This window comes from Odocoileus virginianus, chromosome 34 (genome assembly GCF_023699985.2).
Source record: "Odocoileus virginianus isolate 20LAN1187 ecotype Illinois chromosome 34, Ovbor_1.2, whole genome shotgun sequence".
In the NCBI taxonomy this organism is placed as follows: domain Eukaryota; kingdom Metazoa; phylum Chordata; class Mammalia; order Artiodactyla; family Cervidae; genus Odocoileus; species Odocoileus virginianus.
Genome location: NC_069707.1, coordinates 2,023,967 through 2,039,672, shown reverse-complemented (window position 1 = coordinate 2,039,672; position 15,706 = coordinate 2,023,967). Strand labels below are relative to the sequence as shown.

At 50.4% G+C, this 15,706-nt stretch overlaps 1 protein-coding gene across 1 annotated transcript; it reads right to left on the bottom strand.

The window, feature by feature from the left end:
• Positions 1 to 2,045: 2,045 nt before the first annotated feature.
• On the bottom strand, positions 2,046 to 12,536 carry TTLL2 (tubulin tyrosine ligase like 2). Its single transcript, XM_020885961.2, has 2 exons — positions 10,285 to 12,536; positions 2,046 to 3,774 (listed from the first exon to the last, which is right to left on the bottom strand). The coding sequence occupies exon 2, from the start codon at positions 3,754 to 3,756 to the stop codon at positions 2,167 to 2,169; it is 1,590 nt and encodes a 529-aa protein (XP_020741620.2). The 5' UTR covers positions 3,757 to 3,774; positions 10,285 to 12,536; the 3' UTR covers positions 2,046 to 2,166.
• Between the last annotated feature and the right edge of the window lie 3,170 nt (positions 12,537 to 15,706).

Sequence of the window (15,706 nt, the reverse complement as noted above, 5' to 3'; positions counted from 1 at the left end):
TCTTTCCTCCACACACTCCACCCCCAACCCCACCCCACATTGGTCCTCCTGATGCTAATTCTAGGAAATTAGCAAAAATGTTTCCTATCTCTTTTGAAATTCTCAGTCCATTATTATTTCAGTTTAATTGGCCTACCCTTTACTATAAGACAGGTACAGCCCAGGTTTTGGATTTTTGGATGGCCCAAGGCTATTCTAGCCCGAAAAACTCCAAATGCACAAACAAGAGCATCTTTCCTTAATAACGCATGCTCTGCTCACCTGTGTAAGATTCACGTTCACGTCTAAAGAATCGTTAAAACCTGGCTTGCAATAAAGAAGCCAGCATTTCAAACACTGAGGGAGACTGAGATCTCATCTCTGGTTCTTGAGTGATGGATATTGCATGCTTTGGTCTCATCAGATGACCTGGACATTTGTGGAAAAGGCTCCTGTCTTTATTTGCCAGATGTAATGTAGGAGCCTGGCTGAGGAATGCTAAGTCACTTCAGTCGTGTCTGACTCTGTGACCCTATGGACTGTAGCCCGCCAGGCTCCTCTGTCTATGGGATTCTCTAGGCAAGAATACTGGAGTGGGTAGCCATTCCCTTCTCCAGGGGATCTTCTTGACTCAGGGATTGAACCCTTGTCTCTCATATCTCCTGCATTGGTGGGGTGGGGGTGGGGGTGGGGAGAGGAGGGGGTGTTCTTTACCACCTGGGAAGCCTGACTGACAGGTAAGCTCAAAACCACCTTGATGCACTTATCTTCTTGACTCCTTCCAATCTTTTCTGGAACACGAAGGGGAGCAATAAAGGTACAGATGCCTGAAAACAGGCAACGAATAAGAGATGCATTGCAGTGTCGGGACTAAACCTGCTGTAAAATTTCCCCTTCCTTTTTTTTCCTCTGAACCATCTAGGTCAAGTAATAAAATGTTATTGGTCATTTCAGAAGCCCCTCCATGTGCTCCCAAGACAGGAAGTAATCATTATCTTGAAATGGATATTACTCACTTCCTTTTTATTTAAGCCCAGCTGCAAGGCATGTGGAATCTTAGTTTCCTGACCAGATATCGAATCTGTGTCCCCTGCACTGGAAGTGTGGAGTCTTAATTGCTGGCCTGCCAGGATAGTCCCAAGTCCTTACTTCCTTGCATTTGGCTATTTATACTTGCATCACGTGCTATGCATTCCAACTCTCAATAATTTAATCTTGTCTTTTTTTTTTTTCCTGCTTTAACTATTTTTTATTGTGGTAAAACAAGCACAAGATGAAATTTACAATTAGTGATATTTAGCACATTTATCTGGTCCTAAACATTTATACATGTTGTGCAACCATCACCACTCTATTTCCAGAAATTTTTGTCCCAAAAGGAAACCCTGTCATTTAACTGTCATTCCCCACCCACACCAACTCCTGGAAACCACCAACCTACTTTCTATTTCTGTGGATTTACCAACTCTGGGCATTTCATGTAAATGGAATCATACAGCACAAGATTTTGTGTCTGGCTTCTCAACAAAGCGTTTACAATAAATACTGGAGCTTTATGTCTCTCCTATCTGGCAGGAATGGTAACTTGCCTAATTTGGAAGTTTTGGACTTTGCAGGGCTGGAGGGTAATCTAATAATGATAAAGCCAGCAGAGAGGGGACATTTTCCAAATATGGCTGATGGATGTCCCCGGTGGGAAGCTATTTGGTACAGTGGCTGATTTAGGACTGAGGATCCATAAAGACCATAGTCATTTGACTGTTTGTGGGGAAGCTTTCAGTAACTCATTCTAGACAAATGTTTGATCATTAACAAGGTTAATTGTGAACAAAAGATTAATTGTGAACAAAATATGGCCTATTAAAAAAGAAAAAGCTAACCATTGGCCTTTCTTGTACTGTTTTCACCTAAGAATGTTTTTAAATATAATCTTTTTTCATGTTAAAAACGCACAGTATAACTGTAATAAGGCATTTCCAAGTACAGGTAAGGGTCATGTGGTTCTTCTGAGAGATTTGAGCAGAGACGGGTGATGTGACGGAGCAGAACCACACCTGAGCATGCTCTACTGTGAGTTTTTATATTTATGTACAAATCGACAGCTCTCGTCCCAGGGAAGTAACTGAGGTGGGGACAGAACCACCTGCCTTCCCCGGCAGAGGAATTCCTGGTTTTCAAGAAGTCATGTTATTTTCTTTTTATTTTCTTTTCTGCCACTTGAGAACATTGCTTATGCATTAGTTTCTGGAGCTCTTGAATTATCCTCCTGACATTGAGTCCATTCCTAGACGCTCCAAAAGTAGCTTCGTTGAAAGGAAAAATGAGAACAAAGTTGCCTGCCTGGGGACCGGGCACCCAGCTGCTGTCCGGCTGGATGTGCAGGGAGAGGCCCTTCTCCCGGCCGCGGGGCTGGATGAGCGACACGCAGGGGATGAGCGTGTTGAGGGCCGGGTGCCTGGCCCTGGCCTTCGGCTTGGCTTTGGGAGGCTCCCGCGCCGACGGGTGTACCTCCTTCTGCCTGCTCAGCGCTTCTCGAGGCTGGCAGGTGTGCCGGTTTTCAGGGCACGTCGTGACCACTTTCTTCACTGGAGTTTCGTCCTTACTGAATGCCCTTCTGCTCCTGAGTTGTGAGAAGGACTCGTAAGGAAGGTTGCTGCCCTGACCTCTGTCTTTCCCAGCGAGGGAGACGCCGGGACTTCCATCTGCAGCACCACAGCTCTCCTTCCTCTCGTTTCTGAGACTGTGCAAGTGAATGAGCTCGATGGTGTCATGGATGAGCCTCCTCTTCACGGACACATCTGCCGAACAGTCGAGGGACAGGCCCGGGCTGTAGTTGACCTCCAACAGCCACGGCTTCAAGTTGTCATCGATGAGGATGTCGAATCCGAAGAGCTCGAAGCAGTTGGCCGCAAAGGGCACAGAAGGCGCGATGGCCAGCACAGTGAGGATCACCACGCGGTTGATTTTCTGCCAGAGGAGCAGGTCGTCCACGTCCCAGCTCCGCAGGTACGAGAAGAAGCGGCTGAGGGTCCACTTGCAGCCGCTGCCCACCACCTCTTTGATCTTCTCATACGAGGCCCCGGACCTGTTGATGCTGCTGTTGGTCAAGTGGGCGTAGCTGTTCCCCAGATCGCCAAGGTCAAACTTCTCTGTGGCAAAGCGCACCAGCCCTTCCTGATAAATGTAGATGGTCAACGGCTTGAAGCCAGTGACACACACGTAGACGCGGAGGTCACACTTGTATCTCCCGACAAGTAGAGGGTTGCAGATGTATTTCTGTATGATGCATGTGTCGGCAAAGATCAGGTTTTTAATGTCACTGAAAATGATGATTCCTCGCCCTCGAGAGAGCTCTGCAGGCTTGCAAATCCAGTAGCTGAGCTTGGCGTCCAGCGCCTGCTTCTCCTTGAAGTACTGGGCCACGAACTTGCTGTAGTCGCTGGGCATGACGAACGTGGCGGGGAGGAAGGCGTACAGGGGGGTGCCGTACAGACGCCCCATGTGCTGCAGGTGTTTGGCCAGGAGGTCCTTCCTGGTGAGCCTGGTGGTGCCCGGGTGGTGGTTCAGGCACTGCCAGGGCTTGACGTTGGCGTGCTCGGCCATCCGGAAGGAGGAGGTCCTCCAGTAGAGGTTCCAGTCCTCCACGTTCCGCTCGTGCTGGTCAAACTTGCTCCAGCCGCGCTCCAGGAGGACACTTTGCACCACCTCGGGGGTGGTCTCGTCCACCCGGAACACCAGGGGCTTCAGACTGGCACCTGGAGGCTCATCTTTGGCCATCAGATACGGTTTTCTTTTCTAGAAATGGATGATCAGAAAAGTGTTAGAGGAAGAGCATAATGGAAGGGATGGAGAGGGAGTTTGCGATTAACAAACATGCATAAATGGCAACCCCCTCCAGTACTCTTGCCTGGAGAATCCCATGGACAGAGGAGCCTGGCGGGCTATATAGTCCACGGACTTGCAAAGAGTCGGACACGACTGAAGTGACTCGCATACACACACCTAACTGGGTCCCTTTGCTCTGCGGCAGAAACTAACAAGATTGTAAAGCAACTATGAAGTGAAGTGAAAGGCACTCAGTCTTCTCTGACTGTACAGTCCATGGAATTCTCCAGGCCAGAACACTGGAGTGGGTGGCCTTTCCCTTCTCCAGAGGATCTTCCCAACCCAGGGATCGAACCGGGGTCTCCTGCATGGCAGGCGGATTCTTTACCAGCTGAGCTATGAGGGAAGCCCCAACTTCAGGGAAGGAAGTAAAGCAACTATACTTCAACTAAAAAAAATAAAATATATCGTTAGAAAAGAGGTTGGGTGGGCAGATGGCGACCTGGTGGAGATTTCACCTAGGAGTCCAAGTCCCGAGGTCACCTGTGGTCTGGACCCTCCCTGACCTTATCTGGTCTCGCGGACGCTTGCCTGTGCACAAACATGCCCATCGCTGCTGCCTAGAGACCCAGCCCCACCTGTCCCCACGCTCTTCTCCTCGGAGCTCACCGGCGCACCTCCTTCTATAAGATCGAGCTAAACGTGCCGGCAGGGACCCCGCCCACTTCCACAGAGCCGCAGTGGGCCCTGTTGGCGTGAGCACTGTTCAGAGCAGAAATGGCTGCGTTTCTACAGTTAAGTGAATCCGAGCATGTGTAAAAAGCTGGGAACTGTGGTGCTGCGAGATGAGCCAGGGTCTGGTTGGCCTGAGAAGTTTCAAGAACTCGGGCCGGGCCCCTGTGACTGTCTCCTAGGGCCCACTTCATGGTCCCAGGGCCTGGACGTGTTTCAGAGGCCCCGATGTGTTCAAATATCAGCTCATTTGCAAGAAAGAGTTGAGAAAGAACATTGGAGTTTTTTAAAACTCATTCTGTGATAGCAATGGTTGTCTGAGGATTGCACCTCACATTTTACAAGAGAAACAGAAAGTGCAGATTCAACATTTTTCTGAGCTTTCAAACAAAGAAAACAGGAACATTTGTGAGAAAAACCAAAACTGACGATGAAGCTTGAGGCTTTGGTATGACCTAGAAAAAAGGTGAAAATAGTCACAGCCTCTGGGAGAAAACGTCAGTATTCCAAAGTCCTCTGTGCTCATCAAAAATTCCAAGTTCAGGCCACTTTGACTGTTTCTTTGACCATATTTGTATCATTCATGCATAATTAACCACATAAAGTGACATAAATAATTTATTTGATGAAAATTCTGTGGTGTTTTGGAGATTCCAATTGATGGAGCAGGAGTAAATGTGACACACCCTGTACTTTCAGGGTGTCCAGTCTGGACAAGAAAGGAAAGAAGGAAGGGAAGAAGGAAAGAAGGAAGAAAGTGATAAAATAGAGTTTATTATTTTAAGGCAGGACAAGAAAAAAATTAAACATAAAATTCTATATGTGTGTGTGTGTTAGGGCCGTGTGCATCTCATTACATGTTAACCAGAGCTCCTCAAAGACCTGGGCAACCATAAAGGTCAAGTTTTTTCTTTCTTCTGACATTAGCAATGAAACTTCATAAAAGTAGAGTGTTTTCCCAGCTCTGTCGAGGGTCATGGAGACTTGCCGTTTACTCTGTATGTGTTTACTTGGACTATGGATCCTTGGTGAACTTTATGTAAAGTAGCAGTGTGTTATCTTGATGTACAATTTCTTGTCTCAAATGTACATGGCTGTGCCTTTGACTTCTAACGGATGGGACGGTTCTCCAAGCATTCTGAGCCTCTACTTCCTGGGTTATAATCCTCAATTTGGCTCCAATAAAATTCCCTTTTTTTCTTCTTCCTAACTTGATGGCTAATTGAATTTTCACCAACAAAAGAAGGGAAAAAAGAAGGATGGAAGAAAGGGAGGGAGGGAAGGAAGGAAGGATGAAAGGGAGGGGGAGACTCGACTTGCTCACCCATCTTCCTCGTATTTGAAGCTGCGAGAAGTTGCCGAGGAGGAAGGGAGATACTTGTTGCCAAGCGACCTTGTTTCTGAACTGAAGCCACCTGCAGGGTGTGGGTCGCCTCTGCTGTCAAGGCTGCCAGCAGGCTAGGAAGGGGCTTCCAAATAAGGGTCCCAAAGAGTTGTGAGCAGAGCAGAACCAACAAAATGAGTGCCCCTTCAGTGTCATTACTGCTTTGACCTGGAACGTATAGAATTTATAGATCTGTCGTGGCTGGTACAGAATTCAGTCTCTGCAATTGACCATGATGTTTTCAAACTGTGTTCAATGGTATTAACATGTATTTCAAGCCGTGTGTGTGTGTGAGTGTGAGTGTGCACATTTGTGTGTGTGCATGGCAGGCGTGAGGGTGGGAAGAAGGGCTGGGTGAGGCTGGCTCAAATCATGATGGAAGCTGGATTAAAGAAAGTTAAAAATGCTTATCTCTTGTCTCCAAGAAAGTTGCTATTATTGAACAGGATACCCTCTTCAGGTGTGTGTGACGTGCTAGTGGTAGCATTTCACAAAACCAGTGTAAGAAATGCCGAGTCGGACGGACCAGCTGGACTGGTGTCCAGGTTCTGGCCACCTCCGCCTTCTCCCACCTTGGGAGGAAACCTCTCGGAGGCTCGAGAGAAGCAGGTGTGCTCTGACCAGAGCCCACTTCACCTGGAATCAGGGCTCAGAGGCCGGAGCTGGCCTTCTCCAGCCTGTGCAGGCGGCGGTCAGAGAAGCCGGAGGACAGGAACGGGAAACGCTGCTCCCAGGCAGCTCTGTTGGCCTGGGTCTGCTCCCAGCGCAGAGCCCAGGAGGCCATGGCTCATCCTGGGCTGGGTGGTCAGGGGGAGCGTCGTCTAAGGAGGCCGAGTCCTGGCAGGCTGCCGGGCGGTACACACACCGCCCTTGGACCTCGTCTCAATCTAGTATCCACTTTCCTATTAAAATGTCACTGAGAAACCAAATGCATATTTGAGCTTTTTCTCCTGAATAAAAGTCCTTCTGGAGCTACTTGAAATGTGTTTATCCTGCCTTGTTCTCACACGTACTAAGATAGCAAATAGTTCAATTAAGAAAAATATGTGTAGAGTATATGTGTAGGGATTAAAACTAGGTTGGACCATCATCAAAGAACCTACAAACAATAAAAGGTGGAGAGGGAGTGTTTGGAGAAAAGGACTGTGTTGGTGGGAATGCAAATGGTGTAACCTTTGTGGAGAACAGTACTGAGGTTCCTTAAAAAACTAAATACAGAGTGACCATATGATCTCGAAATGCCACTCCTGGGCAGAGCTCCAAAGAAAACCATAACTTGAAAAGGTACATGCACCCCCAATATTCCTTGCAATACTATAATAGCCAAGGCATGAAAGCAACCTAGACGTCCATCAAAGGACAAAGATGTGGGATGTATACACAGGAGAGCGTATCCATGCTAAGGGACTGAATCATGCTATTCACAGTAACATAGGTAGACCTAGAGACTGCCACACAGTGAAATAAGCCAGAAAAAGGAAGACAAATACCATATAATGTCATTTATATGTGGAATCTAAAGATGGTGCAAAGGGACTTATTTACAAATCAGAAGTAGTCACAGATGTAGAAAACAGAGACATATATATAAAGAAACAACTGATCAGGACTTTCTGTTCAGCTCAGGGGACTTGACTCAATATTCTACAATGACCTGTATGGGAAAAGAATCTAAAAAAGAATGGAGATATATATATGTGCGTATATAACTGAATCACTTCGCTGTATACCTGAAATGAATGCAACACTGTACGTCAACTAGACTCTATTTAAAAAAGAAAAACAGGCTGGAGACAAACTCTGAAGCCCTTCTGTGGGAGGAGGGACATGGGTCGTACAGAGCCCCTTAGAAACTGGTACATCCTGGAACGCTCCCAAGCCAGCACCCCCAAGGAGAGGGGTCCCCCACCCCAAGGATGGAGGCCAGGGGCGGGTCTCTGTCCCTTGAGGAGGAGGCAGGCAGGAGCCCCCTCGGCTCTGGGGAGCTGTGAGCTCTGCAGACCCTGCAGCGGCCAAGGCCAGCATCCTGTGTGTGTGCCCGACACCGCTGCGGTGAACGAACACTACAGCATTCCTGAGATGAAAGCCCTCATCCAGACGGACGATCCAGCACACAGGGCCAGAACCAGCCTCGAACTCAGCTGTGTGAAGTGGAGCGCCTCAAAGCCTAGGGAACCTTGGAACGGGCTACCCAAGACTGATGTTTCAGACATGCCGAGTTCCATGTCTTCCGTGGGAGGTAACACGCTGACTTCATCAGAGCAGGAGCTGGTCCAGGAGCAAGACAATTCCAGACACAGAGGAGGTCATGAGCGTAATTAGTCTCATGACTTCACAGCTCAGCTGGTAAAGAATCTGCCTGCAATGCAGGAGACCCCGGCCCGATTCCTGGGTCAGGAAGATCCCCTGGAGAAGGGATAGGCTACCCACTCCAAGATTCTTGGGCTTTCCTGGTGGCTCAGCTGGTAAAGAATCCACCTCCAATGCGGGAGACCTGGGTTGGTAAGAGCCCCTGGAGAAGGGAAAGGCTGCCCACTCCAGTATTCTGTCCTGGAGAATCCCCTGGACTCATGGGGTCGCAAAGAGTCAGATACGACTGAGCGACTTTCACTTTCAGCTCCGGTCACACACAGTCCTGGCCGTGAAGGAAGTTTCTCTTTCCCAGACCTTGATGATACCCCAGAGCACAAGGGTTCTGGGGAAGGGAATCAGACAGCACTTCCGTCATCACTGGAATCACGGCTCCTGGGATGCCCCTGTGGGCCCACTGCTTCTCCCGGAAGACCAATCTCTGCACAAGCATTCCTGGGCGGGGCTGGCCCCCAGGGCCTGCCAGACTGCCAGTTCTCACATTTCCTTCCAAACTAGACCCTCAGAGAGGAACTGGGAGTTAGTTCTTTCATTTTTTTAATTCACACTTTATTTTTTGGCACTTCCACTGCTTAAAAGACAAATTGCCCTGGGGCAACTTCCACGGGAACAGGATCCCACTAAAGTATTAAACCATCTAATTAACACCTTGCCCTTCATTCGCCAATGAACTGAGAGCGGGAAGGTGTGGGGGCCGGGAGAAGGGCCTTCTCAGGTGACCCTGATTCAGACGCAGCGCAGAGTCCACCTAAGTGGGGGTTGGTTCCATAAGAAACATCGGTCAGCGGATGTGGCCGACGAGCCTGTTTATAGCGTGTACGTGCACAAGGTACAAGTCGTGAAACTATGTTTCTACAGAAAGGCCTTGATATTTCAATTTGAAAAGTTAAATCCAAAAATACTTTCCCCACCTTTTTTGGGAAGTACTGGAGATTTCCTTTACAAAGCCTTTATTTGCATGTGTCTCTTGTGAAAATGTGATTTCCTTTTTTTTTTTCTTATTATTAATAGCATTACCTTCAGTCACACTGTAAGTATATTTTAAAATGCCATCTTGTTGTGAATGTAGAATTTATACCCACAGATGATATTTCACACGGCTTAGCACAGCAATTTGCAAATTGAGAAGTTAGTTGTTTAAACTTTAAAAAAATTTTCCATTTTTATTGAATGGGAGCCAGCAGTAGCTGGAGGTTCCAGCATAATTTTTCTAGAGGGTGAAGCCAGCTTATGGGGACGAATCAACCTCAACCATTTGTCTTAGAGACGTCACCATCCTGTTTATCCCCCTTTCCTGATGCATAGTCTATAGATTTCAGTAGTGGTTTATAGTTTATAGAAACACAGAGTGCCTCTCACATTAAAAATATTACCTATATATTACTTGCTCTATTTTTTAAAGTCTTTATCGAATTTGTTGCAATATTGCTTCTCTTTTATGTTTTGGTTTTCTGGCCATGAGGCATGTAGGATTTTAACTCCCCAACCAGGGACTGAACACCTCTGTGTTGGAAGGTGAAGGCTTAACCACTGCACCACCAGGCAAGTCCCTGATTTGTCCTATATTTTAAGTCAGCCAACTTAAGAGTTCCTTGTTACACTTAAAACTAATATTGTAAATCAACTATACTTCAATAATAACTTTGTAAAAAGAGTTCCTATGTACTTCATACATACATGTTCTTTTCAGGAAAAAGTTGGCATTGTTTAAACCCAGAATAATTTCATTATTCTCAAACAGAAACCATGTGCCATTTTTGGTGTTAATTGTAAAGAAGCCTATTTTATCATTAAATCCTTCAGTTTCCTGAAGGCAAAGGCCACTTCCAAATACCTCTTGCACCCAGCCTCCCGAGCATGTGTTCACGGTTCATAAACACTGGTGGAAGGGGACAGGCTGGAAATGAAAACTTTGCCATGGTCCCAGGCTTGGCTGGTGGCTCAGACAGTATCGAACCTGCCTGCAATGCCCGCAGTAGAGGACGTCCGCTCACCGATCCTAGTGGCCCAGCGCCTCAGGGGCCTGCCTCCAGGCGGGGGTGCGGTGTCCAGGCGGGGGTGCGATGCCCAGGTGTGAGTGTGATGTCCAGGCAGGGGTGCGGTCTCCAGGTGGGGGTGCAGTGTCCAGGTGTGAGTGTGATGTCCAGGGGGGGGTGCGATGTCCAGGCGGGGGTGTGATGTCTGGGCGGGGGTGCGGTGTCCGGGCGGGGGTGCGATGTCCAGGCGGGGGTGCAGTGTCCAGGTGTGAGTGTGGTGTCCAGGCGGGGGTGCGATGCCCAGGTGTGAGTGTGATGTCCAGGCAGGGGTGCGGTCTCCAGGTGGGGGTGCAGTGTCCAGGTGTGAGTGTGATGTCCAGGCGGGGGTGCGATGTCCGGGCAGGGGTGCGGTGTCCAGGCAGGGGTGCGATGTCCGGGTGGGGGTGCAGTGTCCAGGTGTGAGTGTGGTGTCCAGGCAGGGGTGCGATGTCCAGGCGGGGGTGCGGTGTCCAGGCGGGGGTGCGGTGTCCAGGCGGGGGTGCGATGTCCTCCAGGCGTGGCTGCGATGGTCCCTGAGCCGGCTGGGTGTAAACGCAGGGCACCAAGCGGGAACGCAACGCTGCGTCGTCAGGCCCTGACCTGGGGCTGGGTTTGGGGTCTTCCCTCGGCAGCAGCAGAGCCCAGCTGAGAGGGGCAGGACAGATGCAGCTGTGCGGGTCACCGGTGATGCGGCCTGCTCTCCTCACAAACCCTGGGGGCCCTGTCAGGGTGTGGGCCCCGGGCTTCCCCCACTTCAGGAGACCACGCAGGCCGAGGCCGAGTGGTCCCACCGACGACACTCCTGAGGCCTCGGAGAAGAGGTGGTGGGCTCCTCTGGTGGGCCCCTGGGGATCTCCTGGGCTTTACTCTAGTGGGACCACAAAAGTATTATTTCTACATAAGACATCTGCATTTCCAAAGTGAACATTTTTTATCCACTGAAGCCACAGCAGACGCTGGGTGGACGCACCCTCCAGGAAGGCTACCCCAGAGTCTCACCCGGTCTTCTGGGGCCTGTGGGCCAGGCCTGTGGACTCTAGGCCTCAACCTAACCCAACAGAGCCATCTCGAAGCCGGGGCCTCACACAGAATCTTTGTACTCAGCCCCTTCAGGTTCCAGCGCGCTATCACTCACTGATTAATGTGTAATGTTTCCCCATCACCTGTCTCATTATAGGCACGGTTATAACCACTCGGGACCAATAAACTGCTTCTCATAACTATATAAAAGCCGCACAGCCCAGCAGCCAAAGATGCCGGCCGAGTGGTGTCAGACCAAAGGGAATCACTGCAGATTTTCTAGTTAGCAAATCAAGAATAAAATCATTCCTTGTATGGAGCCTAGAAGGCATCTTTCTTTTTTGGTTTGTCGTATTAACCCGTTAATTATTCATTGCTGTCCTCCGGCCACCCACCTAGTAAATTTTCTAAAAACCAAGAGTTATTAAGTCCTTCCACTGCTGACTGTCTTCAGGCACAGCAGACAAATGGCAGGTCTGGGAGGATGTCAGGGACACGCACGCTGGGGGAGGCCTCCAGGCTGGAGTGAAGACATCTGGACCTGAATTGTCTGAATCTGATCAACAGTGGTAGATGTTCCATTCAGTTTGAGATGGTCGCTTGAGCTTCCAGAGTTCCAAGCTGGATGCCCCGCTGGGTGCTGGGGCTGGGAAAGGAGTTGATGGTCCAGATGAGAGGCGGTTGCTAAGGGCCCATGAACAGCAAGAAAAATGCAGGGGGCACTTATCTGATGACAACAATTGTCATTTTCCAAAATGAGAAAACGTGTTTCTCCAAACTGTCTTTTCGACGTTCAGCCTCCTTTTGATCATTTCTCAATGGGCTCAGTTTTCTCCATGGCTTGAGTTCTCCAGGGGAACCTGGGCTTCCTCACACATGGAGAGGCTTCCAGTGAGTGCCTGCTGGTCACTGCCCACAGGCAAAACCGACTCCAATGGGTGTCCACACTCCAGGGCAGGGCTGATCTGCCTGGATCATGGAGCCTTCTGCCCGGCTCCACGCCAAAGCCTTTGAGGCTTTCTCTCATCAGTTACATGGACCTCACAGGCGTCCACTGTTTACAGCATCTGCTAACCTCACCCTCAAGCTCACAGGTCTGTTCTCTGAGACCAGACACTCTTATTATACACGCTCCCCTCTGAGAGCATCAGGAGGAAGCTCCTAATGCTTCCTCCTTTCCCAGCCCCAATTCATTATGATGTTTAAAATCTAGAATTTTCACGAAGTCCAAGGAAACTCTGAATCCATAATAGAATGTTCACTATTTTGTTACACCCAGTTCCATCACCAAGACCCTTGCCCCAAGTGGTCAATAGAAAAACAACCCCATCTACCAAGCCTGAGGGAGGCAGCCAGGGAAAGCAGCATGATTATGTGAATGTGGAAGTCTTTCCTGGAAGCCAAAGAACGCCCCAACCAGTAACCACACCACTGACACTTTGCCAGTTAATATGCATGGAAAATCGAAACTTGTATAATGCCTGGTTCATTGGAAAGATGGTAAGTATTTATTGAGAACTGACTGTTATTAATTACCATCATCACTTAAGTACTGTTGAAGAGCTTACATGAACAAGATACTTTTGTAAGAAAAACTTGAGAGAGACACATGTAAGTAAGTAAGCACATAAAATCAACCTATGGGTTTGGGAGCTGTCGCCCTGGGAGGAAGTGATGGCAATGAGTCTCTCAAGGGTCCACCCTGGTGGTGGTCTGTTTCTTGGTCTGGGTGTTGGTTACATCGGTGTGTTCAGTTTGTGAAAATTCACCAAACTGTACACATATAATTGTACCTTTTCTGTCTTTATGTTGCAGTTCAATAAAAAGTTCTAAAAACTTAGCATCTATCTCAGTTGAGGAGCATTGGGAATTATTTATCACTCTCTTGCCTTTTAGTAGAAAAACATCCTCAACCATAAGTTATGAAACCAGGTTCTAGTACCATTTCTTCAATTAGCCAGCTGTGTGATCCAGGACAAGTCACTAACCTTGCTGTCTAGTCTTGCTTTTCTCAATTTCTCAGGAGGAATTTGATCTAGAATCATTTCAACCTTACGGTCCTCCCAACCCCCAAGCCCTCCAGGGCCTTTTGTCTGTGGAAACACTTTAGCCAAGAATAAGATTAATCAGAGAAGTGAGAAAATGCAGAAGCAAAGAAAAGCAGTCTAACAAGACTTAATAATGTAGTTTAGTCGTTGTTGTTTAGTCGATAACTTGTGTCTGACTCTGCCTGCCAGGCTCCTCTGTCCATGGATTTCCCCAGGCAAGAATACTGGAGTGGGGCTGTTATTCCCTTCTCCAGGGGATCTTCCCAACCCAGGGACCGAACCCACGCCTTATGCTTGGCGGGGAGATTCTTTACCACTGAGCCTTTAGGGAAGCCCTGAACTGAAGATTGTTCTTAAAATAGTCAAGATGATGCTGGCGAGACCACCAGCGATGCCAGAGCTGACTGTGCTCTTCTGCACGTAGCCCCGTCCCTCCATCTATACACCCCTGAAACTCCGCCTTAGAAGCTCTTGCCCACTGACCCTCAGTGGCAAGACGGTCGGGGGCGGGTGGGGGGGGTTAGGGCTGGGAGCTGGCCTTTGGAGAGGAGTCACACGCCCCCCTGGGCTCCAGCATCCAGAATAAAGCAAACTGTCCTTTTCACCAACCTTGCCTGTTTTCTGACTTATGACCCGCGAGCTGCTGTCACCAATTTTGGTGACACAATGACCCTTGTCCCCGAGGCCACGCTGGAGCTGTGGCCTCTTCTCTCTGGAGAGAACTTCTGGGTGGGGCTGGACGCCCCGCCATCTACACTCCTCTTTGAGCCACCGGGCTCCCATCTTCATCTCCAGGGTCCCCCAGTCTCTGCGATCACGGACAGCAGCAGCCTCATCACCGCGAGTCAGCGAGCGGCCTGCCCTCACCCCACCTCAGCCGGCCTCAGCCAGCCTCCCCGGTCACGCCCCCCAGCTCCTCGTCTTCACCCTGACGTTTGAGGCTGGGAAAACGCCAGTGCTGAGACCTCAGATCTTCGCTTTCCTCCGGCCGCTCACTCGAGTGTCAGCTAGGACCGGGGCCTCCACTGCAGGCAGATTCTTTCCGGAAGCCTGCTTGTGGCTTTTTTATTTTTCTAAGGAAATGAGGGAGGAGCGGTGAAGGAGCGCCGCACGACAGTCGGACGGATGTTCTGACAGAAATAACAGGCGATCGTGGAGCCAGCGGGAGGCGGGCCGGGGTCACCTGCGGCGGGAGCAACCCGGGGAGCTCGCGTGCGGGTCGGTGCCCTCCCTGCCCGCCAGGGGGCGCCGTGCAGCCGCCCGGCCTCCGCGGTCCAGGTGATGCCCGCGCGCTGCTCCCCGGCCCGAAACGGACGGAGGGGACAGGCGGGCGCCTCCCTCCTGCCCGCCTCCCGGGCCCGGGGCGCTGGGCAGGCGGGCGCCTCCCTCCTGCCCGCCTCCCGGGCCCGGGGCGCTGAGCCCCCGCGGGACACAGGGGAACAGGGGGCTGCCCACCGCTGCCACAGACCCAGGCTCCTCCTGCTGCGGGATCTGCCCCCATCACACGCTCGGGTGAAACCCGAGGCGGTTCAAGCGCCGGCGTGGGAGGAAGCGCTGAACCCTCTGGGGAAGGGTCTCTGCCTGCGAGGAGCAAGGCAGTTTTGAAAGTGTGCGCCTGAGAAAAGGCATCTGAGGTGAATTTTGAGCACAGGGGGAGGAAAGGAATTTTGATAAAGCCAGCTATCACCGCTGAGGTGTGGAGATTATGATATTTATATGCAATATATTTATAAGTTTATGTCATACTGGGGGAACTTATATTGTAATTTGGAGAGAGAAGGGGTGGGGGCAAGGATGAGTCAGGACTGACTCACTGAGGGTCCAGCAGGCCCGACTAAGGTGTTGAAAAAAAAATGGTCAGCGCTGGCCGGTCGTGAGTAGAGGAGGCAGCGTGTGAGTCTGACTCTTGAAGGATGGTCATTGGGTCAGGAGCCACCAGGGGCCACAGACAGTGCAGGGCTGGAAGACTTCCCAGAAGCGAGGCCAACGGGGCCGGTGCCTGACGGAGTCGGCAGTGGGTGTGGGTTAGGCCGGGGCAGCCGGCAGGTGCGTGGCGGGTGGGGGGGTACTCCCCATGGGAGATGATGCTGGAGACAAAGCCCTGTCCAGGGGCGGATGAGTGACTGCCGGGAGCTGGGCCCAGAGTCCTGGGGGGTCATAAGTGCTGTCTGCAGGCGTTGGGGGGCAGAGGACTGCAGGGGAGGCCAGGGCCCTGGAGGGGGTGCTGGAGGCTGAGGGGTGGGGGCGGGTCCGGGGCAGGGAAAGGGTCAGTGGACCCGCGGAAGGCTTGGCAGAGCCGCCACCAGGAAACACGAGGACAGCGAAGGCCGAGG

What these genes read in the sequence shown, in the direction of transcription:
- TTLL2 (XM_020885961.2), bottom strand. Translation starts at nt 3,756, where the DNA reads ATGGCCAAAGATGAGCCTCCAGGTGCCAGTCTGAAGCCCCTGGTGTTC.